Below are 27,417 nucleotides of genomic sequence, written 5' to 3'. Positions count from 1 at the left end.
AGCCTCACCATTGAGTCTGTGTCCAAAGGGTGGGGGTGCTGCAGGGTGATCTCCCACCTTCGTGCAGCCAGTAGTCTGCGCTTCCCACTGCTATGCTGGAGTCTCTGCATTTATTTATTGACAAATAAAACCTGCAGAATTTTAAGAATATTGTACACAGAATATTAATTTTTGGTGCAGAATTTTTAATGTTTTGGCACAGAATGCCCTCAGAAGTAGTATTTGATGTGATAATGTGGCGTGTTGTTGCTTGATGCCTCCATATCATAGTGATTGACACAGCTAAAATAAATAGACAGGCAGGCAATGATGTACATAGTTTAAAGACAAAAAGTGTGGGGCAAGACCTATCTTTTTGGGGAACTCCAAGTAGGAGAACAATAAGAGTGGCCAGGTAAGACTTTTTCTGTCTCTTCTCACCCAGAAAAAGGGGAAATTATGACTTTTACTCTTGAACATGAAATTCCACAAACCACAGCAATGAATGATATTCCCAGGCCCCCAGGACGCTCTCCTGCAGGACTCTGGGGTGGGTGGAGAAACTGTCCCTTGATGATATCTGCTTTCCCCCTCCTCTAACACTGAGTCTATGTCAGGATGCAGAAAAGAGGGGGGATTTTCCTGCTTGAAGAGGGGTCTGGTACATCTGCAACAGATCCCCTGACAACAGAAGAGGGGTGGGGGAGAAGCAGAGCCTACTGCAGGATTCCTAAATATCTTTATCAAAAGAGGACCCAGTGGCTCTCAGATTAAATCTGGTGTTGTAAACTCCACATTGGATTCAGTTGACCAGGATGAGACCAAGTTCCTTAAGACAGTTATGCAAGTCATTAAGCCATTTTGGTGAGCAGTCCCTTTACAGCGGAGAAATCTCTGTATCAGTGGTGCTAGACTGAGTCAACAATAGGAGTCTGAGGTGGTGCCTCCCAATCCTTGCGAGTTTAGTTGGAGAAGATGAAGCACATCAATTACATCTGGGCTGTGACCCTCTTCTAGGCACCAGAGACTCTGAATATAGGCATCTGTAACAGACAACACAGCTTTGCATGAACCACAAGGCTTTTGAAGCTGGTTTTCTTTCATGATTGAATCATCAGAATGTGGGATTGATGGATCCAAGAAAGAGGGGGGAAATCAATCTAACAGAACTGATATTGAAAGGGGAAGCAGCCCGAGTCAGCTGTGCTCTGAAGACACCCACAACAACACGACCAGCAGAAAAAAAAAGTGGGGATTTTCTGTTTTTAAGGAAAAAAAGACTGGTGAACAAGCTAGTGAATTATATACTAAGACTATCATGAAAAGGAGCAAAGAAAGGAGAAAACCAACAAGGGAAGGCAATTGCACCCTAGGCAATTTATTCCAATGCTTAACTACCCTGACAGTTAGGAAGTTTTTCCTAATGTCCAATTTAAACCTTCCTTGCTGCAATTTAAGACATTAAGACATACTGAGTATGCTCTGAACTCTTGTACCCTAGGTAGTCAGAAAGATGTGTGGTTGTGCCCACTTCCCACTTTACAACCTCAGAATCCTGTGCAAGGGAAAACAGTTGCTAGATGAGTGGCCCTAACAGATACTGTTTTGCCGAAGGTCTTGCACTGAAAAGAACCCGTACCCAGGATTGGAAATCAATTTGGACACCAACAAAACAGGTAAGGCTGGGTTACACAGAGCAGCAGTAGAGTTCTAAATTGAAAATGACAAAATGACATAAGAGCAGTTAGGTAGCCTGGCTCCTTTATGTTGCTCTTGACTCCTTTTAGCCTCTTTGCATCTTGGTTGGTAGGGACATAACACTGTCTTTTAGGATTTCTACTGCAGTTCATAGAAAGAAAAAAAAGATGCACTGCAAATCCAGAATAAGATTTAAGATTAGCAATCTATGGTCTGAGACAGACTGTTGTGCTGGAAACTAGAAGATCTAGTGACATTTGAAAGGGGTTTTATTTGTTTGTTTCTTGAACCTTGAAATTTAGGGAGGAAAAAAACTGTAATTAGTATAACATTTATTGAAATTTTGGGGCTCTGTTAGAAGAATTTCAGAGGAAAAAGGAAGGTCAGATTAAACCTGCAGACCCATTATAGTAATGGTCATAGCCATACACATTAGGACTTAGTTGGCATACTGCCATTTCAACTTCCTTATAAAACTCCATCTTTTTACTACAATGAAACGCATGATGAAATATTGCAATCGACGGTGACTGAAATTCCCTATGACAGGTTTCAGAGTAACAGCCTTGTTAGCCTGTATTCGCAAAAAGAAAAGGAGTACTTGTGGCACCTTTGAGACTAACCAATTTATTTGAGCATAAGCTTTTGTGAGCTACAGCTCACTTCATCGGATGCATACTGTGGAAAGTACAGAAGACTTTTTATACACACAAACCATGAAAAAATGGGTGATTATCATACACATTGTAAGGAGAGTGATCACTTTACATAAGCTATTACCAGCAGGAGAGTGGGGTGTGGGGAGAGAAAACCTTTTGTAGTGATAATCACCCATTTTTTCATGGTTTGTGTGTATAAAAATGTCTTCCGTACTTTCCACAGTATGCATCCGATGAAGTGAACTGTAGCTCACGAAAGCTTATGCTCAAATAAATTGGTTAGTCTCTAAGGTGCCACAAGTACTCCTGTTCTTTTTGAAATTCCCTAGTAGAAGCATTTACAGCTATTACATAAATCTAATAAGATTGGATATCCAATTTTCTTGCACTTGTTTTGAAAATTTCAGCATTATTCCTCAGTGTTTATGTAAAGAAACTTGAGTGTAAGCCAAGAACCTTCGCACTGAACTAGAATTATTCAGTTTTATTTTATTTTCTAATGTACACTAAGAAAAAAGCCTTCTTGTACCTCAACAGGAGGATCATTTTAGTGGAATTAAGATTTTTTTAATGTTATAATTACCTGTTTGACGAGCTATAGCAGATCAATTCCTGAGTGAGTCATATCTGAGTCACTATTAGGCACAGGAGGCTTACTCTGAAGCAAAAAGTAGGTTGTTGACAATTTTCTTTCATTCCAATTTGTTTCTTGAAAGTACCTCAGGACATTGAAATAATGTCAGATGTTTCTAAATCTGACTTCCTATGTGACCTGGAACCATTTACACTTTTCTTAGATGTCTTTTGTTGTTCTCCTTAACCAGTGGATCTATGAAAACATTATGTGCCTGCACATATGATAGATGTGCCCAATATTTAAGACATTTGGAAAGCCACTGGAGCCTCCATAAGGAAGATAAGCGGTCAACTGTTAGGTAACCCCTTAGTATTTTTATTAAATGGTCCTGAAAACTCTGAGTTTTATAAAAGCCATAAAGAACGGATCTCTCATCTCCTAGCTGCAGCTAAAATTAACATCAGCAAGGTGGTAGAAGAGGAATGATTCCTATAAAACCGGTTATCAAGAAGTGTGGGAAATTCTGGTACAAGAAAAACTAAATCAAGTCAGAGTTCTACAGGGGAGAAGGAAAAACAATAACTACTCAAAACTATAATTGCTGGTGGAACTTTTTGGAGTCTGTTGAAGAGGGTCATTGCCCACCACCAAGAAAAAATGGTTATTTACCTTTCGTAACTGTTGTTCTTCGAGATGTGTTGCTCATGTTCATTCCATTCTAGAGTGTGTGCGTCCCCACATGCAGTCGTTGTAGATTTTTGCCTTACCGGTATCCGTAGGGCCTTTTGTGGCGCCCTCTGGAGTGCCACACTGATGCATCAGTATATTAGGCGTCGCCGGCCCTACTCTCTCTCAGTTCCTTCTTGCCAGCAACTCCGACAGAGGGGCAGAAGGGTGGGTAATGGATGGATATGAGAACACATCTCGAAGAACAAGTGATGAAAGGTAGGTTACCGTTTTTTCTTTGAGTGCTTGCTTATGTCAATTGCATTCTGGGTGACTCACAAGCAGTTTTCCTAGAGGCAAGCTTGGAGTTCACACTCATGCGGCTTGCAACACTGCTCTACCGAAGCCAGCATTGTCTCGGGTCTGCTGGATAAGTACATAATGCAATGTAAATGTGTGGCTAGACGACCAGGTAGTGGGTGCAGAAGACAGTCCAAGATCGCCTGCAGCGAGGCCTGTTAGGCCCGAATACCTTAGTCCAAGGTCCAGCTAGTGAACCTTTTCCATTTGGCCAGGTAAGTCGTTCTAGTGGAGGGCCTTCTTTTACCCAAAAAAACCTGTTGGGCACAGGTCGAGCATTCCTGTTCTTCTGCATTCAGCCATGCAGTAGCCAGGCTGTCAAGTGCAGCACCGCCAGGTTCGGGTGTAGAAGGCTGCCATGATTCTGGGACAGCAGATCCAGCCAGAAGGGCAGCTGCAGTGAAGCGGCCACCAAAAAGTACAGCAGCATCCCAAACCAATGCTGGCAAGGCCAAGACAGGGCTATCAGGGTAACCTTCACCTTGTCTTGTTTGATCTTCATGAGGACTCTGTGGGTGGGAAGGCATACAACAGAACCACCGACCACGGGAACAAAAAAATTGCCCAACAGGGAGCCCCTGTCCATCCCCCAAAAAATCAAACAGAAAACATAGCACTTCCTGTTCTGATGGGACATGAACAAGTCCACCTTGGGAGTTCCCCTCCGCTGGAAGATCACACTGACTGCCTCCTGATGGAGCAAGAGAAAATAAGGTCCTGCTGAGGCAATCTGCTAACACATTCCTGGCCCTGGGAAGGTGCACGGTCACCAAATGAATGGCATGCTGCACACAGAAGTCCCAAAGGTGGAGAGCTTCTTGGCAAATGGCCAAAGACCTGGCTCTGCCCTGCTTGTTGATGTAATACATTGCAGCAGTATTGTCCATCAGGACTTGTACCACTTTGCTCTCCAGGTGGGGCAGGAAAACCTGGCAGACCAGGCGAACTGCTTTGAGCTCCCTGACGCCCATGTGGAGGAACTGATCTTCCCATGACCAGAGGCCTTGAGTGCTGAGCTCACCCAGGGGGGCTCCCTAGCCCAGGCCCAAGGCATTGGAAACCAGAGTCAGCTACGGAAATGGGGCCACAAAGAGAACTCCCTCCAACTCCGATCTGGGGTCCAACCACCAATCCAGGGACAACCGTATATGATCCGGCACCGTGACTACCCGGTCTAGACCGTGTCTGATGGGGACCGACGCCAACCATGCTTGCATTGGCCGGAAATGGAACTGAGCATGACAGACCATGTACAAACATGCTACCATGTGGCCTAACAATCTCAGGCAGGTGCGAGCGGTGGTGAGTAGATGGTCCTTCACATGGGACATCAGGTCCAGCATTGCCTGGAAATGGGCCTCTGGAAGGAAGACTCTGGCTCGTGTGATGTCGAGGACTGCCCCATGAACTGTCTGCGTTGTACCAGCCTTAAGGTTGATTTCTTTTCATTTATTAACAGGCCCAGGTCGTGGAAGGTGGAACATACCAAATCGAGGCTCCTTTGTACCAGTTTCCGAGACCTACCCTTGATGAGCCAATCGTCGAGATACAGGTAGACCTGGACACCTCGACGCCTCAGTTAAGCGGCCATTGGTGCCATACATTTTGTGAACACTCTCGGGGCCAACAAGAGTACAAAGGGCAGTGACATGAATTGGAAATGGTGATGGCCCACTATAAAACAGTGGAACCACCTGTGCCCTTGCAAGATGGACATATGGAAATAAGCGTCCTTCAGGTTGAGGGCAGTGTACCAGTCTCCCAGATCAAGGCAGGGGATGATGGAGGCCAGGGAGATCACGTGAAACCTCAACTTCTTGAGAGATTTGTTGAAGCGCCGCAGGTCCAGGATTGGCCTCAGGCCCCTTTTTGCTTTCAGGATTAGGAAATAATGGGGAGCAGAACCCTTTTCCTCTCATTTCCCAAAGAGCCTCCTCTACTGCCTGCAGTTGCAGGAGGTTCTCAATCTCTTGAACGAGGAGTTGCTCATGAGAAGGGTCCCCAAAGAGGGATGGCAAAAGGGAGAGGGAGCGAGAATTGTAGGATGTAGCCCAGAAATAATTTCTAGCACCCAGAAGTCCAAGGTCACCCATGACCAGGCCAAATGGTAGGGGCATAGGCAGTTGAGGAAAATATGAGGCAAGTCCAGGAAGTTGACTGAGGTGTTGCTCTTGAGCACACCCTCAAAATGAGTGCCTTCTGGCCCCCCATGATGCTTCACCACGCTGGGTTGCGCAGGTGAGCAAGAGGAGGAAGGGCGGTGAAGACTAAAACTCATGTCTCTATCCCTTCTCCTTGCAGACCCCTGTCGAGGCTGCCAAGGCCTTGGAGGCGGGGGCGGACGGAACTGCTTCCTCACCGACTGCCAGCGGATGCAGACCCAGTGAGCGGAGGGTGGCCCAAGTGTCCTTTAGTCCATGCAACCCCACATCCATTTGCTCTGCAAAGAGTTCATTCCCATCAAGTGGGAGGTCCTGGATGGAGGACTACATCTCCTGGGACAGGCCCACGGTCTGAAACCAGGAACCGCGGCGCCTCATGACCACTGCTGATGCAACCACCCTGCCAGTCAAATCAGCCACATCCCATGCCATTTGGAGGGAGCATCTTGCTGCAGCTGTACCCTCCTCAACTAGGGCCCTGAATTCTTGGGCTGAGTCCTGGGGCAGGGACTCCTTGAACTTATGGAGGGAGTCCCATAAGTTAAAGTTATATCTCCCCAAAAGACCCTGGTGGTTTGCCATCCTGAAGGCTGGCTGTTGAATAAATTTTCCTTCCAAAAAGGTCCAGGCTCTTGGCCTCCTTATTTTTGGGGTAGAACTTGTTTGCCCCGTCTGTCTCTCTCATTGGCCACAGAGGTGACCAGCAAGCCTAGAGGATACAAGTATTCGAAATCCTTAGCTGGGACAAAATACTTATTTTCAGCTCTCTTGAAGGTGGGTAGGATGGAAGACGGGGTTTGCCAGAGGACTTTGGCTATTTTCAAGACTCCATTATGCACCGATAGCACGACATGTGTGGGAGTAGATGCCAAGAGAACGTTAAACAAAGTGTCCAACTGTTCTACCATCTCCTCCACCTCCAGGCTCAAGTTCGTGGCCACCTTTTGAAGCAGGGCCTGATGCTCTTTAAAGTCATCCGGCAGGCTGACATGAGAGGGCCCCACAAACGCCTCATCTGGGGTAGGGGAGCGAGTGCCCACACCAAAACCTCCTTCCCGCACTGGAGATGATTCCCCTACTGTAAATAAACTAAGAGCTCGAAAAAAGGAGAGAACCGCTAACCACTTGCTAGGCAAGGAAAAAAGGCACTCTGACCAACCACCCTGGGCAGTAAGAAGGAAGTGAGAGGGCGTACGGCTGGCAGTACCGAATATACTGATGCATGACTGCGACACTCCAGAGGGTGCCACAGACAACCCTACCACCATTGCTAAGGCAAGAATCTCTGACGACTGTGCATGTGGCCGTGCACACACCCTAGAATGGAATCGACATAAGCAAGCACTCAAACTACTTTTGAATAGTTAGGAAGAAACCCCTTCAAACAATAGTCAAAATTAAAACTCAAAATTAAGATACTGAAGCACGGAAAACAGGAGTATAAAGGAGAAAAATTTAACATGTAGAGTTTTGACAGGACAACATAATACATTTTAGTTATGAAACTTATTTAAGAAAAACAGAAGTTTGGACCCAAATATGAGATAATAAAAGACTAACCAACATTACCAACTGACAAGACAGAGGAGGAAGATGAAGAGTAGAAAAGCTTCAGCCACAATATGTGACCGATACCACAAAGCTGAAGAAAGTAGCACGTGCCATCAACACAGCTTTAGGGATTTCTATAGGCCAATTTATAATCATGTATTAGTGTATATACTAAGTTTATCTCTATTTTAGGTGTAAAACAAGTTTTTTTTTTTTTTTTTTTACATAAATGATAAAGAATGGCTTTGTTAATAAACAAATTAAGGTAAAAAAGAAAACCCACATACCATAATCTGTTTATGGGGAAGACTTCAAAATGACAAGCCTGCCACAGAAATATATCCTGGCACTACGGGTGAACAAATCTCTTGCTTAAGCTAAAAGCCGATCATCATACAGATATTGTAAGTGTACTGAGTTGGGGGAGGGGGGACACTGACATTGATCTAAACCATCAGGTGTTGGTCACCGCCAGCCAGTCTTATTAAACTTGATGACCTTATGGTCCTACTTGTATGACAAAACTTATGGGTCAGTGTAACTTCAAAGCAAAAAGTAGTGATACCGTATTTAAAGACCACTGAAACTGTTAATAATAAACCCCCTTATATTCAAATATTTTTTCACACTGTTCGTTACTTCTACTATATAAAGATGTGGAGCAGATATTTTGTCAGATACTAGACAAATATTTCCTTGAGAATATTTTGCAGTCAAATTTATAAAGGTGGTGTATTGCTTCTCCTTCTGTATCCCCCCAACAGCAGATAAAATAAAAATTTACAGGAGAGTAGAAACTTTTTTTCCTCTGCAGTACAGTCCAACAACACACCTGCCTGTGCAAGGCAGATGACTTGTGAGTGTAGAGATAATGTAATATTCTTCCCCAAAGGGCATGAAAAGATGATTGGATCTTCTGCAAAAACAAGTCATCTGGGGGACAATTTATCAGTCTGGATTTGCAGCAGACCTGATCACACAAATAGCTGTTAATTTTGGCTTCTCTGAAATACAGAGTAAAAAAAAATTCAATGTTGACCACTGCAAATGATAACAAAAATGGTTCAGAGCTACACAAAATAGTGGAAAGTAAAACAGAAATAGTTTAAAACTGTCCAATTATTTGACAATATTAGAAGAATTTAAAACTCTTAAATATTATCAAATAGTAAAACCTACTCTATAGTAGTGCATTGTTGCCCGCTTATATCCTTGGAAGTATCAGCATAGGAATGTCAGATAACCACTGATTTAATCTGCCCCGTATCCACTGTTTGGGCCTGATTCTTTCAATTATACTTTGCTTTAAAAATCAAATGAGTGTCTCCAGAATTATATTAGTCTAACTCAGATCAGATTCTGGCCCTCTTGTGTGTAGCTATATTCAGCTGCCCCTTCATGCCTCCTGTGCAGATAGGAGGAGGGGGCATTGCTGAGCAAATTATGCTCCAGCAAACCTTGACTGTTGCATGGTTCCTTGTCATAACAATGCTCTATCACAAAGTCTGGAAGAGAAAATCCAAAGCAGATGGGAAGAAGGATGGGTAGTGGAAACCCACAGGGATACACATCTCGAAGAACTCCAATTATTGCACAAGATAAGTAACCTCTCCTTCTTTGAGTAGTGTCCCTATGGGTGTTCCATTTTAGGTGATTCCTGAGCAGTATCCTCATAAGGAGGACGGAGTCCGATACTGAAAACAGTGAACAGCATTGCCAACTGAAACATCTGATTTAGAGGCATGAACCAGAGCATGGTTAGGAGAAAGCATATACTGAAGTTTAAGTTGCAGCTCTGCAAGTTTCAGCAACTGGAAAAATCTTGAGTAGTGGGCTAACCCTCTAGAAGGAAGCTGAATATTGGCAGGATCATAACTAAATAATCCATCCAGAGATCAATCTTGAGTCTCTGGGTGGAGACTGTAGAGCCCTTGGATCTGTTTGCAATTGAAAGTCTGGGAGAGTTGTTCAGAAAGCCTTCTATCTGGACAGAACTACACCGAACACCTTCCTGACATCCAAAGTATAAAAGGCAGATTTCCTGCCTCATCTGTTGTGGTTTCAGGAAAAAAAACTGAAAGGTGAATGATGTATCTAATTCAAAAGACACTTTAGGCAGAAACCTGGGATGTTGTCACAACAATATCTTTTCCTTAAAAGACACTGTAAAAGCAGAGTCTGTCATTGAAGGCCCAAGTGCTCTGTGCCTCTGGGCAGATGTGATGGCCATCAACAAAGCTGTTTTCATGAATAGGTGGAGCAGTGAACATGGAGCAATGGTTAAAAGGGGCATTTCAAAAGGCAAGTAAAAACAAAATTCAAGTTCCATACCAGGGTAGGTTCCCTAGTCTGTCAAAGTTTCATCAGTCCTCTAAGGAATCTTGACATTGCTGGATAAGCAAATATACAAACTTTCCACAGCTGAGTGAAAAGCTGTTACAGCCACCAACTGAACCTTGACAGAACTCATAACAAGACCTGATATTTTAATTCCAACAGGTAACTCCAGAATAATGGAAAGAAAAACATGAACAGGAAAGACTAATCAACAGATACACCACTGGTGTAATCTCTTCCACTTCTGAAGTATTTCATGTAGATGTCTCTTTTCTATTTAACGGTACCTCTGTTGAGCAGGAGGTATCTACCCCCAAGAACAGTTGAGGAATCATACCAGGAATCAGAGTACTTTGAGGTTGGGGTGAAGAATCTGATCGGCATTCTAAGACAACAGATGCCAACTGACAAAGTCTCAGTGGTGGACAAGAAGCAAGTCAAATAAGATAAGGATACCAAACCTGTCTCAGCCAAGTCAGTGTAATTAAAAATGACTTTGGCCCTGTCCTGTTCGATCTTATTCCACACCTTCAAACGTAAAGGTGAAATAAGGAAGGTACCCCCTAGTGATTAAAGGTCTCATCCCCCTCTAGAGCAAAGTTCCTTGAAATTTGTGTTGGCGGCAGTTGAAAAGACGTTCAACTTCTGGAAATCCATACATTAAAACTATGATGTTGAGTACTCATGAATCAAACTCCCATTTGTAATTTTGGGAGAAGAGCCTGCTGAAGTCATCAGCTGTGGTCTTCTATACACCCAGGAGGCAAGAAGCTAACTATCAGGTGACTATCTGGTTGGCTATGCAGAGAGTTTTATTGCTGCAGCAAAGTCCTGCCCTGTTGATTGATATAGAATATGCAGGCCAAATAGTAGGTCATGATCTTGATGGATATGACTCTGATCAGAGGAAGGAAGTGAATGCAAGCGTTTCTCATTGCTCTAAGTTCTAAACGATTAATCTGAAGATGCTCTTGGGACAATTTGCCTTGGATTGTGTGTGACCCTGGATATGTTTCCCATCCCAAGAGGGATGTGTCTGATCTTAAAATGACGGTAAGAGGAGCTTGAACAAAAGAGAATCTGGCACAGACCCTTTGGTCCTTCCACTAATTGAGTGTTTGCAGAATGCAGGTGGGTACAAGCACCTGTTTGCCCAGGCTGTGCTTGTTCGGTATACATACATACACTGTCTTGGGCCATCCTTGAAGGCATCAGAGATGTAAGCTTGAACCTTCGTAAACCAACGCTCCAGATATCACATGCCACAGTAGTTGAAGACAATTCCTTAGTGAGGTTTGAGGGCTGAGTTGGATCTTTGAGATGAGATTCTCTAGGGTGAGAAATCTGTCAGTCGGTTGATAAGCCCTGCCCACCACCACATCCAAAAACCCCTACGAAATCTATCTGCTGTACCGGTGTCAAAGCGGACTTCAAGGTTTAGTTGGACTGTGTGTGCTCGCCACATGCACAGGTGCCAGAAGTTTTTCCCTCAGTGGTATCCATAGGGGACCAGCTCTGGCACCCTCCGGAGTGGTGCACATATGTGCTGGTATAAGGGGCGCACACAGCTCCCTCCCCCGTCCCAGGTTCCTTCTTGCTAGAACACCGACGGAGGGGAAGGAGGGTAGATCATTGAATGGACATGAGCAACACATCTCTAAGAACAGTTACGAAAGGTTAGTAACTGTTTTGTCTTCTTCGAGTGCTTGCTCATATCCATTCCACGTTAGGTGACTGCCAAGCAGTATCTCTGGATGCAGGTGGGAGTTTATGGACGTGTCGATTGCAACACAGCTCTGCCAAAGCCAGCATCATTTCTGGCCTGCTGGGTGATGGCATAGTCCGTTGTGAAGGTATGTACTGACGACCACATTGCAGTCCTGCAGATGTCCTGGATAGGGACCTGCACCAAGAAGGCTGCCAATGATGACTGAGCTCTAATAGAATGGGCCATCAGTGGAGGCATAAGCTGTGCCATCTCATAGCCAGTATGGATGCAGGTGGTGATCCAAGGCAAGATCCTTTGAGAAGATGCCGGAAGGCCTTTCATCCAGTCAGCCATTGCGAAGAGTTGAGTCGATCTGTGGAAGGGCTTAGTACCCTTCAGACAGAAAGCTAGGGCATGCCTTATAGGGTATGCAGACGCCCCTCTTAGTTGGACAGGTGACGCCTTGGACAGAACATCAGGAGGAAGACGTCCTGGTTAACATGGAAGTGCAACACCACCTTTGGCAGGAAAGCAGGATGGGATGCAACTGAACTATATCCTTGTAGAACACCATGTATGGGGGCTCCAATGTAAGGGATTTAATCTCGGAGACTCACCTCGCTGAAGTGATAGCTACAAGGAAAGCGACCTTCCACAACAGGTGCGAAAGAGAGCAGGAGGCTAGAGGCTCAAAGGGAGGGCCAGTCAGCCTACAGAGGACTAGGTTGAGGTCCCGTTGGGGAACCAGGTCCTGGACCGGTGGAAAAAGTCTTTCAAGGTCATTCAGGAACCTGATTGTCATCTCATGGAAGAATGCTGATCTGCCTTGGCTGTGGAGATAGAAGACTGATATGGCCACCAGGTGCACCTTGATCAAAGAGAAGGCCAGGCCCTCGTCCTTTAAGTAAAGCAGGTAATCCAGAATGGACTGCAGAGACGACTGGGTCAGGTTGATATTCCACTCCAGCAGAAGAAGCACTTCCACTTTGCCAGGTAAGTCACTCTCATGGTGGGCTTTCTACTTTCCAAAAGAACCCGCTGGACAGGACTAAAGTAGGCCTAGCATGGAATGGACACCTAGCATGGAATGGACATGAGCAAGCACTCAAAGAAGAAATACTTTTTTCGTCACCTTCCCCAATTATTTTTTTTTATAATTATATGTAGTGTGATACAGGACAGCCAGGGAGCAGTGGGAGAGTGCTAGAGTGGAAATATATAAACTCAAGGCTAATTAAGGCATGGTTCCCTGTAGACTAGGGAAGGTGGCTGCAGGTTAATTGGAGCACCTGCCATCAATTAAGGCCCTGTTAGGAACCTAATAAAACCCCCTGCTTCACGCAGACAGAGAAAGAGGAGAAAGGAGAGAGGACTGGAACTTGGAGGTGTGCTGTGAGACCTGGAAAAATCAGAGAACTGAAGTAAGGGGGACCCTGCCCAGTAGGGGAGGGAGATTCCCTTCCCCAGCATCTAAGGACAGCAGGTACCCCACCCAAGGGGAAAGAGGGTTAGAACCCATAGGGGTTGAGAGGGGATTGGGCTCAGAGTGAGGAGCAAACCCAGACCTCTCCCCCGCTTCCCTCCTTTACCACCTTCCTGGGCCACTAGTGGAGCCATCGACGCCCCAAGAACAGGGGCAAGGGGTGGCACCTTAGCTCCCCGCCAAGAAAAGCGCAGGACCCACCAGACTAACATCGGCCATCTTGTCACAACCGTTACCTCAATTTCATCTTAAAATTTCTTTTTTACCTTTCCCTTCCACCTACGTGGTTTAGGTGCAGTTTTGTTACCCATACTTTTTTAAAAAACTTTTTGAGAAGCAGGAACATCATAAATCCTGTAAGTAATATTCCATCCCAAGTTAGATATCAACACATATACCACCATAGGAAAAATTAAGAATGAAGCAAGAAAACAAATCTCTACCTGCAACAAGGTCCCCTCCTGGTCCATGCCATTGGAATACTGGATCAATCAGCTCTGAATTTCGTAGCCGATTTGTTACACATAGAATACGTGGACTGTTGTGATTCAACTTGACATAAATTTTGACTGAAAATACAACATATGGTAATTAGCAAGTTTCTTAGGTAATAAATTGTCTGTACAGTCAAGTAAGATAATAACCACAATCTTAAAATATATGTTTGAAGAATGACCCAAGATATTGGGATTGGTCCTCTTATTTCCATCACCAGACGTGAAATGTTAAAGACATTCTTTTTCTGTCCTACATGAAATCAAATAAAAAGCACTGGAGATTTGTTCCAGTTCTATTTCATATTCTTCTATAACATCTAGGTCTCTTCTACCTGACTTGATTTAATCTAGTTCTCTAAAAAGAACAGTACCTCCTAGTGCCCACCAATGACCCTTTTGACAGAACAGAATACGTTTGCACATTCATCCAATAGGTTCTCACTTGTGGGGTTCTGCAGAGTTTTATTTTGTCTCCCCCAGAGTTCAATTTGTACATAAAGTCAATGTGCGGGGACAGAGAGTTAGCTTGGAGCCTGGGTAATTTTGCCATTATAACAGGCTCCTGCAGTTCTAGCTGGCCTGTGAAAATGTGGATTGGGGGCCTTTTGTGCCCTTTCAAAAATTTATGTGGAACCATCCATAATTTTAATAGTAAGAGTCTAACTCAGGAGAAGACTGGTGTATAACTCAGGAGAAGATAGGTGTATAGCAAGTACCCACAAGAACCTTGAGAAGCTGCTTTCCTGACCTTATGTGGCATGGAACATAAACTTTGTTGTGTGTGATGAATGAGTACTTCTATTCCACAAAAAAGAAAGATTTAGTTAAGGTATTAAGGTTGTAAGTATGTTACAGTGAAATCCAGGTAACTCCAAAACATAGTATTACATTTTGTTTACCAAAATTCTATACCTTTTAAATAAACCAAATGTTAGGCTGGGAAATTAACAATTAAAGGATCCAGCTAGTTCTCCAGTGCCATATTACTCACTACCTCCCACTTGGTTTACATTACTCACCCAATCTTAATCCTTTAAAATTTGCAAAAAAAATACAGTCATAGGTCAAAACACAAATTATAGGGAGAATATAAAATCCCATTTCCAATCCAAAGGCACAGGTATTTGGCAAGGTCTGCATCTGAGAGAGAAAGTCACAACTGTTGTGCAAAAACACCGGTGGGAAAAAAAGCACATTGGCCACTGAAGGCTAGACTCTGGGATCAACTGAAGGTCAAGAAGTACCTCTAAACTACAAATCTCATAAATGAAGGATGGGCACACCTGCTTCTCAATGGGAAAAGAATCCATCCCCAGCATGCTCCAGATCCTTCCCCACAAGACATCTTTCTTTCTTATTTGGATAAAGTATTAGCCAACTCACTCTTATGCAAATCCCTATCTCGGCCAACCAGAAAGAAAGCAACCACACTCCACAATCTGGGTCTGTTAAAAAGGGGATATAGGAGTTGCTTGCTATTAGCATACTAATGGCAAAATAGTGACCATAGTCCCCATAATTATTATTTTAACCATCAGTAAAAACTAAGGTTTATTATTCCATTTATGAATACCTGGAAAGGTGGTTGATCCTACTATTTTCAAATCATTATGTTTTGGATTTGCACTTCCAGAGAATCTCCTTGAAGACTGAACTGTCAAAATATAAAAATTAAAATAAGAATTTAAACTTATCTGGAAAAGTGAACAGGGTAATTTATAGGCTGATTTCTAAGCTTTAATAGATGTGTTCTCCTATTATTTGTAGTGGGGTAGCACCATTAATACTAGGTCTGAATAGAACAATTTTATACAAAAGTACCTCCCATTAAGTCAAATGACTAAGGCATGGATTCATAAAAGCATCCCTATTATACACTGCACCAAAGCACATACTTAACTTTAAGCACATTCTTAAATATTACACAAGTGCATAAGTCCTGTCCAGAATAGGGATAGATTTAAACATGTACCTTTCGGAATAGGTCCCTTAATCTGTGTACTGACCATTAATAAAACAAGTTTAACCATATTTATTTTATTACGGTAATCTCATAATTAGAACCAATCTGAAATAAATGTATACACTACAAATTTAACCATTTTCTGCATATAAGAATGCTGTACACCAAACAGCAATACATAAGAATCAATGCCTGCTCACCTTACGCCAAACTCCCCTTGAATTCTGACTTCCCCAAACAGTAACTTGAATACATTACTGACCAATATTAAGGCATAATTTAACAGCATGTATATTATACCCTGCAACTTTGGTTCCTCATCCCAGGCCCCCATTTCCTCAGCTCTATGTCCCAATCTTCCCACCACCCCCAAACCCTTTTCCTACCACCTCAGGGAACCCGTCTACATTCCAGTCAAGTTGCTTCCTCCCCCTAGCTCCCTGGGAGCCGGCATGGGGACCACTGAGAGCACGAAGACCCAGTCTCACTGCTATCAGTTCCAGTTCCTGACACCCCCAGGCCCTTAATAGTGAGGAGTAACTGCAGGGAAAGCCTTGCTCTGCTCCTTCATCCCTGGGCTAGAGCATGCTCAGTACAATCTTCGAAGCATTGCCAAACGTGTTAACTGAGATTTTCTGGGGCTCATAATTTGGTCAAATTTTGGCAATTTTTCATGGAAATGATCAAGAGTATCCCTGACACAAGGGCAATACCCCATGACAAATCTTGAGTCCCTGCTCCAAAGAATGGGGCACTAGAGCATCTCAATTTAACAGTTTTAAGAATTTTTTAACATAGACAGAACAATGTATTTTTTCCACAATTCTTGTTCTAAGAAATGGTTGAACCATTTTTGATAAAATTTTCAAAAACAATTCAAGCTAAGGTAGGCATCTGGCATGGAAAATTACAGGCCAAAGGTTAAAGTTTGACAAACGTATAAGAAACTGAAAACAGCATCTTATAGTGGAAAGTGTTGGGCAATTTTAACAATAGGTATCACTACCTACACTGCCTTTCATATACAAACATGCATGACTTTGGGGGGGGGGGGGCAGTAACCACAGCATTATAATGAAGGCATTTTTAGTGTTTGTGGCCACAGATTAGATTAAACTGATTTTTAAAGACAGGATTTTTTCATATTTTCACTTTCATGGTGACACTACAGGGCAGAATTAAGGATGTCTGAATGCCTTAATATTGTATTTCCATACAACAACATGTTTTTGGATCTCTCTTAAGTACAAGTTTAACTCTCAGTTTTCCAATTTGTAATGCTTGGTTTGGGGATAAATTACAACAGCTCTGTATTTTTTTTAAAATCACTAATTACTGTTACATACTCTCAGTCTTACCTCCATTTTACCAGTATTTTATCTTGGAATTTCCTTGGTTTATTTTAAAGCTAAAAGCTAATGAACATGAACGCTAAATAAGAAATCCAATGAAAATGCTACCATGTGCTATTTCTAGTTATTTGAAGAGATGTACTGTTAACTTTAAACCTTATCCACTCATACATCAGAGCAGCACAAAGCAGCCAACCCATTTAAACTGGGTTCACAGCAACTTTGCATCACTGGAACAGCACAGAACAGCTGGCTATTATCGTGCAACTGACTTGTTGGTTATTGGGCAGTATTAGTGAGACTGGTGCTATGTGAGAGGAGTGAAGGGTGCCCCATACCTGAACCCCTGTGTCTCCACTTAGAAGGTTCCCACTGTATTCCTATGTCAGATCCCCCAGCAGAGTTGTCTGGATGTGCAGTGGAGCTGTGGCAGCAGTGCCTTTAGGAGTTTTCAAATACTGATGCCAAAGCTAGCATGTGGTCTTGGAACTTTTAAAGAGCAGTGACAGTTGGGTCAAAGTAATCTGCCAATAAGAATTCATGGCACATGACCGCAGTCTATCCCATACCACTGACTCCTTACAATCAAAATAACCATTGCATGCAAATTAACTGTAGAAGGATGGTGATCGAGTGAGATACTTCTGAGGTAACAATGGCCCATTTAAGAGTTACCTGAGCTGTTTACCTGACTCCATATGCTCATAAACAATTAGATACAACACTGTAATTAAGTTAAATTATTAAATCTAATTTCTTCAAATATAGCCTATGAACAAGATACCATTTTTAACTATGTGGGAAATTCAGAGTCTTGTTAGTCTGTTATCATATAGAACTGAGAAAAAGACTCACGCTAAATTTCTTAAAGGACTCAGTTTTTAATTAGTATTATTAGCTCACACTAATTAACAGATTTACTTGTAAAGGCTCAGAAATTCATGCTGTACTCAAATAGTAAATGATGTAAGTCAGCGGACGATATGCTGTATTGTATTTATACTTGAATACATGGATTTAAGTGCAAAATAGAACTCAATCTTAACTACAAAGTCACTACTGGTGACAACATAATATCTAGATATAGATGTGTTACAAAACAAGCAGCTCTTACAACTACTGAGTGAGCTACAATTTAGAATCTACTTTATTTTGTATGTTTAAATACTCAAACTTAAGGTTGCAACCATTGCATTAAATTTAATTGAGTCCTTATAGTAGACCAATCCATTCTTAACTCTGAATTTCCCCCTTAGAATTAGAATCAGACTTTTAAAGTTATTTTAACCTGTGTGTACTATATATTCAAGCAGATATAAAGCAAGTAGGGCTATTGATTAATCACAGTTAACTCACATGATTAACTCAAAAAAATTAACTGTGATTAAAAAAATTAATCGCAATTAATTGCACTGTGAAACAATAGAATACCAATTGAAATTTAATATTTTGTATGTTTTTCTACATTTTCAAATATATTGATTTCTATTACAACACAGAATACAAAGCGTAGTGTACTTTGTACTTCTTTATTGTAGTTTTTATTACAAATATTTGCACTGTAAAATTGATAAATAAAAGATATAGCATTTTTCAATTCACCTCACACAAGTACTGTAGTGCAATCCCTATTGTGAAAGTGTAACTTACAAATGTAGATTTTTTTTGGTTACGTAACTACACTCAAAAACAAAACAATGTAAAACTTTAGAGCCTACAAATCCATTTAGTCCTACTTCTTATTCAGCCAATCACTAAAACAAACAAGTTTGTTTACATTTACGGGAAATACTGCTGACTGCTTCTTATTTAAATCACCTGAAAGTGAGAACAGGCATTCACATGGCACTTCTGTAGCCGGCATTGCAAGGTATTTACGTGCCTGATATGCTAAACATTCATATGCCCCTTCATGCTTCAGCCACCATTCTGGAGGTCATGCTTCCATGCTGGTGATGTTCGTTAAAAAAATAATGTGTTAATTAAATTTGTGACTGAACTCCTTTTGGGAGAATTTTATGTCTCCTGTTCTGTTTTACCCATATTCTGCCATATATTTCATGGTATAGCAGTCTCAGATGACCCGGCACATGTTGTTTGATTTACGAACACTGTCACTGCAGATTTGACAAAACGCAAAGAAGGTACCAATGTGAGATTTCTAAAAATAGCTACAGCTGTTGACCCAAGGTTTAAGAATCTGAAGTGCCTTCCAAAATCTGAGAGGGATGAGGTGTGGAGCATGCTTTCAGAAGTCTTAAAAGAGCAACATTTTGATGCAAAAACTACAGAACCCAAACCACCAAAAAAGAAAATAAACCTTCTGCTGGTGGCATCTGACTCAGATGATGAAAATGAACATGCATCGGTCCGCTGTGCTTTAGATCGTTATGGAGCAGAACCCATCATCAGCATGGACGCATATATTCTGGAATGGTGGTTGAAGCATGAAGGGACATATGAATCTTCAGCGCATCTGGCACGTAAATATCTTGCGACACCAGTTACAACACTGCCATGTGAACACCTGTTCTCACTTCCAGGTGACGCTGTAAACAAGAAGCAGGTAGCATTATCTCCTGCAAATGTAACCAAACTTGTCTGTCTGAGCGATTGGCTGAAGTAGGACCGAGTGGACTTGTAGGCTCTAAAGTTTGACATTGTTTTACTTCTTAATGCAGTTTTTTTTGTACATAATTCTACATTTGTAAGTCCAACTTTCATGATAAAGAGATTGCACTACAGTACTTATATTAGGAGAATTGAAATATACAATTTGTTTTGTTTTTTACAGTGCAAATATTTGTAATCAAAAATAAATATAAAGTGAGCACTGTACGCTTTGTATTCAGTGTTGTAATTGAAATCAATATATTTGAAAATGTAGAAGACATCCAAAAATATTTAAATAAATGATAGTATATTATTAACAGTGCGATTAATCGCTTGATTAATTTTTATAATTGTGCAATTAATCGCAATTAATTTTTTAAATTGCTTGACAGCCCTAAAAGCAAGTTTTATGAGAAACAATCAGGTCTGACAGAAATATAAAACTTCTGAAGGAAAGATAAAAAAAAATATAGTCAGTCATTCTAGTACAAGTCAGACAAGCCTTTCTGTTGTACACCTGCTGAAATCAGAAATAAGCAAGGGTACACGGTTAACATTCTTGTTAGGCTTCGGTTTCCCATTATTCTATGTTCTTTGTCTCCACCCATTATTTGGAATCAACATAACCGTACAATGATGTAAGGATATGTACCAGTATATAATTTTAAATTAGGCAGATTACTTGGAAACTTGTAAGAGAAGCCAGATAAATTAAGAAATAAGAATACTTAACACAACTTAGAGGTTTAGCAAAAATATTGAAAATTTGAATACATCATTAATATAAATATCAATACAATTTTACAAAATTTATCCAAAGTAATTATAGTTTTAGCACAAATAATTTGCTGTGAAGAACAATCAGTTAAACTGGTCATCCAATTTTTTTTGCAGTGTTGATCCCACGACATGAGACAAAGTGAGTGAGATAACATCTTTTACTGGACAAACTTCCACCAACAGAGAAGTTGTTCCAATAGAAAACATTACATCACCCACCTTGTGTGTCTCATATCATATTTTAGAAGACATTGTACAATGCAACATTTGACAGTACAGATTAACAACATGCACCATTTCATTCCCCTGTATTCTCAAAGTAAAAGCAATGATGAATAAATTGATTACTCTGTAGGAAAACAGTCATATGTGGAAGGTACTTGTCAGGGACATAGGAGATTTGGGTTCAATTCCCAGCTCTACCATAGGTTTCCTGACAATGGGCAAGTAACTTCATCTCTGTCCCTCAGATCTCTATCTGCAGAATATGGCTAATAATACTTCACCACATAAGGTAGCTGTGAAGATAAATACTTGGGAGGTACTCAGATCTTGCCACGATGGGAGCCAGATAAGTATGTGAGATACCATCTTTCAACAAATTTGTCTATGTGTCATCTCAGAAGGTAAGCACAACTCTCCACAGAGATGTGCTCAGGCAGTAGAAAGCAACAGTCTGTCTTCCCTTGGAATCTGTCATTCAAAAATGCAGTCATAGCCATCACAGAGTAGACACATTCCTGATCAACTTCTGTGATTAATAGTTCCATTAATTTTGCAATAGTTCTTTATACTTTGTCACTTTCACACTTTGCTTGAAAGGACCACCATGTCAAATAAATTTCCTTTCTCCCAAAAAGACATCCTGAAGGATTTCAGCCTTCTTACACCACTGTTAAATTTAGGTCTCTTAGAATACTGTTGCACATATACAAGAGCTGAATTCAATCTTCTCATTAAAACATGGACCTCCAAAGAACAGAGGACCAGATTCTCAGACAATGTAAATAAGAACAAGTGCCTTGACTTCAATGAAGCTATGCTAGTTTACATCAATTCATAATATGACCCAAGGACTACAGTGATTTTTATGGACTCCTTTTGCCTATACTATATAATGTATAATTTGGCTGGGACAGATTAAGAACATTTTATGAACTGACACCGATTAATTTATATGCCATGACTAAACGTTTTAATGTTGATTTAACTAGAGCAGTAGAATATAAAGTAGGAATGGATGAATCCAGGATTTTTATTTGTTTTTTTCTTTCCTGTTGAATAGCAGGTCTGGACCTAAATAACACAATATCTTGACATCACTGGCTAACTTGCACAATAGGATGAACATAAAAAATTATAAGCAGCTGAAAACAGGATTATAACTGAAACACTCAGGCAAACTTCACTATACCTAGGGCCCTACCAAATTCACAGCTATGAAAAATGCATCATGAACTGTGAAATCTGTTATTTTGTGTACTTTTACCCTATACTATACAGATTTCACAGGGGAGGCCAGCATTTCTCAAACTGGGGGTCCCGTCCCAAAAGGGGGTTCGCAAGGTTATTGTGTGTGTGGGGGGGGGGTGTTTTGTGGTATTGCCACCGTTACTTCTGCGCTGCCTACAGAGCTGGATGGCCAGAGAGTGTCAGCTGCTGGCCAGGTACCAGATCTGAAGGCAGCAGCAGCGCAAAAGTGAAGGTGGCAATACCACGACCCCCCCCCCCCACACACACACATAATCTTGCAACCCATTCCCACAACCCGCTTTTGGGTCAGGATCCCCTACAGTTACAACACTGTGAAATTTCAGATTTAAATATCTAAAATCATGAAATTTACAATTTTTAAAATCCTATGACCATGAAATTGACAAAAATGGACTGTGAATTTGGTAGGGTCTTAACTATAGTGAATACTCCTGATTTAATTACACATACACACATTTTTCTTTAAGCAAGCTCTATGGGCATGTTAGAGATTAGTTATAATAGCAGTTGCAGTTCTAATACCACAATAATGCCAAACTAGCAATAGGGAAAGCTGCCAGCAGAGCAGTACCTTGGTGGTAATCACTTTCTCTTTTGTTTGCTTCCTATGGTTGCATGAGAACATTACCCAAAAAGTTTTCACTTTTAACTTTTCAATGCTGACTAATTTATTGACTTGATATTCAAACTTATTGATAAATTGACACCTGTTCACCGAACTCCTCTGAAAGAGCTGCTTAACAATGCTTAAAATTACAATATATATTTTTTTCAAGGATTCCTCTATGTCCCTGTCGGAACCCAGAGAACGAACACACACACACACAAAATCATCTTAGATTTATATCTCCAAGCACCACCTTTGCCTGTCTGGGCAAACAAGAGATTGGAATCAAACTAGAGTCCTTCATATGTTAGGGCAGAGCAAAATAATACAAGAATCCCAGTGTGAAAGAAATGTTCCACATATCTGTGAAAAGCCACTAAAACTCATTTAGACGTTTCATTGCATATATGCAGCTAGAAAGATGGAAACTGACAAGCTGAAAACAGATGTATAGTATTGATAGGGGGATGTACTTAATGAATACAATCCTGGGGAGAATATTTTACATTAATATATTACACCCAAAGATGGAGCTCTTGAACCACTAATATAAAAAAAATTGAAAAAAGTAAAGGTTATGCAGTTGTGTATACCAGGGTGTATAAGACAAAGATTCTAGAATTATCCGATTCTCCCTCAGAACAGGAGATAATTTAGACCAGCGGTGGGCAAACATTTTGGCCCGAGGGCCACATCTGGGAATAGAAACTGTACGGCAGTCCATGAATGCTCACAAAATTGGGGTTGGGGTGTGGGAGGGGGTGAGGGCTCTCGTTGGGGTTGCAGGCTCCGGGGTGGGGACAGAAATGAGTTCAGAGTGAGGGAGGGACTCTGGGTTGGGGAGTGGGGGGTGGGCAGGGGTCTGGCGGGGGGGGTGGACTCTGGGGGTGGGGCTGGGGATGAGGAGTTTGGGGTGTAGGAGGGTGCTCTGGGCTGAGGGGTTTGGAGGGCAGGAGGGTAATCAGGGCAGGGGTCTGGGAAGGGGTGTAGGCTCCGGCTGGGGGTGCAGGCTCTGGGGTGGGGCTGGAGATGAGGGGTTTGGGGTGAAGGAGGGTGCTTCGGATTGAGGGGTTCAGAGGACAGGAGGGAGATCACAGCAGGGGGCTGGGGAGAGGTTCAGGGGTGCAGGCTCCAGGCGGCACTTACCTCAAGGGGCTCCCAGAAGCAGCGGCATGTCCCTTCTCCAGCTCCTACATGGAGGTGTGGCCAGGCGGCTCTGCACGCTGCCCCGTCCGTAGGCACCACCCCTGCAGCTCCCAATGGCCACGGTTCCCAGCCAATGGGAGCTGAGGGGGCAGCACTTGGGGTGGGGACAGTGTGCAGAGCGGAACCCCCTGGCTGCCCCTACACATAGGAGCCAGAGTGGGGCCATGACGCTGCTTCTGGGAGCCGTGTAGAGCACTGGAGTGGAGCAAGCCCCAGACCCCACTCCACAGCAGGAGCTCAAGAGACAGCTTAAAATGGATGGCGGCCCGTAGTTTGCCCACTCCTGATTTAGACCCCCAAGAGCCATGCTGACACTGCGTGCCAGATTTTGAAAACACACCTTAGCTTTTGTTCCTTCGGTTGTTTGCAGGTGCAGCTTAGTCATTTTGATGTCTAAGCCCTAACTTCATGCACTGCATATTTTTTTGACAACCTTTGAACCACATTTGTCTAAGTTATTCTTCTCCAGCTTTTTTCAGATTTCCTACTTTATTTGAATTCCTTTTCCCTCCTCCTGATCTTCATGAACCCAAATGCTCCTACTGCAATAGTCTGGAGCACAGAGTCCTCTTCCCACTCTCACTTCCAATTGGATTCATTAAAATTGGATAGGTTGAACAATTCAAGCTAACTTTAGTCACAGAAAGTGAAAAACTAAAGTTTAATTAAAGCCACAAAGCACTGCAGAAAGGACAACAAAGTTCACTGTGGAAAAGTCATGGAAGCAATTTTAAATTTGCCTTTTTTTAAAAACAATCTTTGAGCATCCCCAACCCAATCCAGCTTCTGAACTTTACAGGAAATGCAGAAGCTTTTAAGTTTTATCCATCCTAAAAAAGTGAACTGAGAGTTCTGAAACAGCTCCTAAGACAGCTTTCAAAGCAAATTGCCTTGTAATATCTGTGGAATGCCACTACTACACTAGAAACCTCAGAGGGCCTGATTTTCCATTGCCTTATAATTTACCATCTCTGACTTCCTCAATCATGGGACCAGCCTGATACAACATAACCCCCATCACTAAGTTTTTGCAGCCTGCGTGGGACCATTGCAGCAGGTAGTGATCACTGAGGTGCTGGGGGCTCACTGGCCATGTAAAGAGGAATCCACACCACCTGAATTCACTGATGAAAAATTCACTGGGGAAATTCTCAGGACAGCAAATCCAACAGCATTGTGACTGCTGTGTGCCTCCAAAGCAAGACCAAGGATCTGTCACAGTAAGTGCAATATGGATAAAATACTAGCAGTCTGCTTTGGAAGCATTTTAAACCCACTCTGTACTCACTTTACACAGCTGTAAATACTACACAACATGAAAGGCAGTAGGGAATCTGGCTCAGTTTCCCTGATATTTTTCTGTAGGGGGCAAATTCCAACTCTTGACCAAAGTGACAGATAGACCTGGTCTATAAGATATTGGGGGAATCCATCTGTGTGGAGGCCCTGCATCTCCAAACTGGCTCCTCTATTCTTCTCTTGCTTCCAGACAGTAGAGCAATGATGTTGTCATACAACCAGGGCTTCTCCTGACAGTTGCTGCCCCAAGAATCTTACTTTGACATGGAAGGAACACTAATAAAAAAAACAGGCTATACAATGTAATTCTATCAACCCTATAAAATATTATTAATTCTGCAGTCTCAGAACAAAAACTAAAATCAAATAGTAAAATTAATCAACTTTAAAACAATTCATCAGAACATTAAATTTGGTCTGAAAATGGTAGTGGCAAAAAATAGAGTTTAAAGATGTGTTTTGAATAATTAAACAATTTATTAACTAATAAAATATTATTACTAGAATGCTAAATTGGCATAGCTTCAGTTTATTTAGAAATGAAAGTTCTTTAAAGTGATGGAAAATGTTGGCACAAGACTATGGTAATTACTACAAAATTTTAATTATGTTTTGAAATGATTCTGTAGAGATTTCTGCAGCAAAAATATATAGCTAGCTAGTTTACTTACTCTAATATTCAAGCATTTTCCTTGTGATTTTAATTACATATGGTATTTCTCAGCTGTCTGATGATGGAAATGATTATGCTAAAATGCTATCATTTTAGCAACAGAAGTATGAAAGCTCAGTGGGAGAGACTGAAATCCAGTTTCCTTTCTGCTCTAACAGTTTAATGATAAGAATTCTTATACTTAAAATGTTTATTTAAAAAAAAAATTTATAAATCTCTCTTTTGACTGCTACTCAACTACTAAAACAGTTTGTATATTAGTTTGGAGTCCCTTCCATAGCACTGTAAGAAACCTAGTGTCAAAAATGATATCACATTTCAGTGAGATGGACACCCCAGCCAGATAGCTCAAATATGCCAACTGTACTTAAGACATTTTAAAGAAACATTTCACACTTCACTATGGCAGGTGTGTCACATCTTTGGACTTTCTAGACGGCTTGGCCTGACTAAAGTTTTTCTTTAAAAATATAAAAGGCACAGAGGGTTATGCCTTTCAGTAAACTGGAGACAAAAAAATTCTTCAAGGTTCTTTGTCCTCTTAAAGCAATCTAAACTCAGTTGCCATCAGCGGCTCCCCCTGTAATAAATGAGGCTCATTATTTGCAACAGTTTTATTATCTATCATGTAATATTTAAAGTTACTGAACTTATTGTCAGGTTTTAGAGTAGCAGCCATGTCAGTCTGTATCCTCAAAAAGAAAAGGAGGACTCGTGGCACCTTACAGACTAACCAATTTATTTGAGCACTTCATCCGATGAAGCGAGCTGTAGCTCACGGAAGCTTATGCTCAAATAAATTGGTTAGTCTCTAACGTGCCACAAGTCCTCCTGTTCTTTTTGTGAATTTACTGTGTTATTCTATTGTATTAATTATGACTAGCCACGTATTATTATGTTATTTATTTGCACCCGCGTTATTGCAACACTTAGGACATAAGGACCAAGACATCAGCGATACAAAAATTAAGATCACGCCTCTCCCAGGCGGCGCCAAAGCCGGGGGTGGGGGAAGGTACCTGCGGGGGGTCTCTGAAGCAGGAGGAAGAGGAAGGTGACGCCGAGCGCTGGAAGGCGGAAGGCCGAGGAGGCACAAGCCCCCACCCGCCGCCTCCTACCCCGGCCCCGCCGGCGCGCAGCCCCGGGGGGCGAGTCCGCCATCCCTAAAGCCCCAGCGCCTCGCACCGCTCGGTCCTGTGCCTCGCGCGCGCGCGGCGGCCTAAAAGTTCGTTAGCCGGCGTCGAACCCCGGTGGCGTCACGCTGGCGCTCGAGCCGGAGGGGAAGAGGGCAGCGAAGCTGGCGAGGCCCGGCGGCGGCGCGTGCCGACCGCGTGCGGCGCCCGCTTCCGCTCGTCAGTTCCCCTCCGTCCCCTGCTGGCGCGCGGGGGCCGCCGGGCTCGAAGCTCGAGACGGCGATTTACTTTGAGGGCCTGCAGCCGACGACTGGTCCTCGCGTGCCGACTGGGGAGGCCGCCGTACTCTGTGACCTTCCATGACAAAGTGGGGTGGCCGGTGTTCACGGCCCGCGCTGACTGGCCGCGCTCCCCATTTGCGCTCCGCAGCCGGGCCTGCGTTCCCAGCCCCCGGGTCCGGCGGCCCAGCCCCTCCTTGGCAGGTGGCGCCGGCGCAGTGGGGAGCGTCCCGCGCGATGGGGACTGAGCAGCCCAAGGCCCCCTGTCTCTGCAGCCAGGCTTTGACCGCTCTCCCCTCCCGGGCCCGGCAGGGCTCTGTGTGGGAAGCAAGCTGATCTTGG

General features: G+C 42.6%; 1 protein-coding gene across 5 annotated transcripts in view; it reads right to left on the bottom strand.

Annotated features, from left to right (window-relative positions):
* The window catches only part of LOC102937805 (zona pellucida binding protein), a 69,594-nt gene extending 42,177 nt beyond the window's left edge, over positions 1-27,417 (bottom strand). The window contains exons 1-3 of one of the 5 annotated variants that reach the window (XM_037889959.2): positions 27,086-27,417; positions 15,251-15,331; positions 13,624-13,749 (exon numbers count right to left, since the gene is read on the bottom strand). In XM_037889959.2, coding sequence (XP_037745887.1) covers positions 13,624-13,749; positions 15,251-15,331; positions 27,086-27,158 — 280 coding nt within the window. In that variant the 5' untranslated portion in view covers positions 27,159-27,417. Of the gene's footprint in view, positions 1-13,623; positions 13,750-15,250; positions 15,332-26,683; positions 27,064-27,085 lie in introns of those variants that run through there. The other 4 variants (XM_037889960.2, XM_043540466.1, XM_037889961.2 and 1 more) reach the window with 4 other exon arrangements.

The sequence above is a fragment of the Chelonia mydas genome, chromosome 2 (genome assembly GCF_015237465.2).
Source record: "Chelonia mydas isolate rCheMyd1 chromosome 2, rCheMyd1.pri.v2, whole genome shotgun sequence".
Taxonomy (NCBI): domain Eukaryota; kingdom Metazoa; phylum Chordata; order Testudines; family Cheloniidae; genus Chelonia; species Chelonia mydas.
Note: the sequence above shows the minus strand (reverse complement) of the source record. Positions and strands in the feature narration are given on the sequence as shown.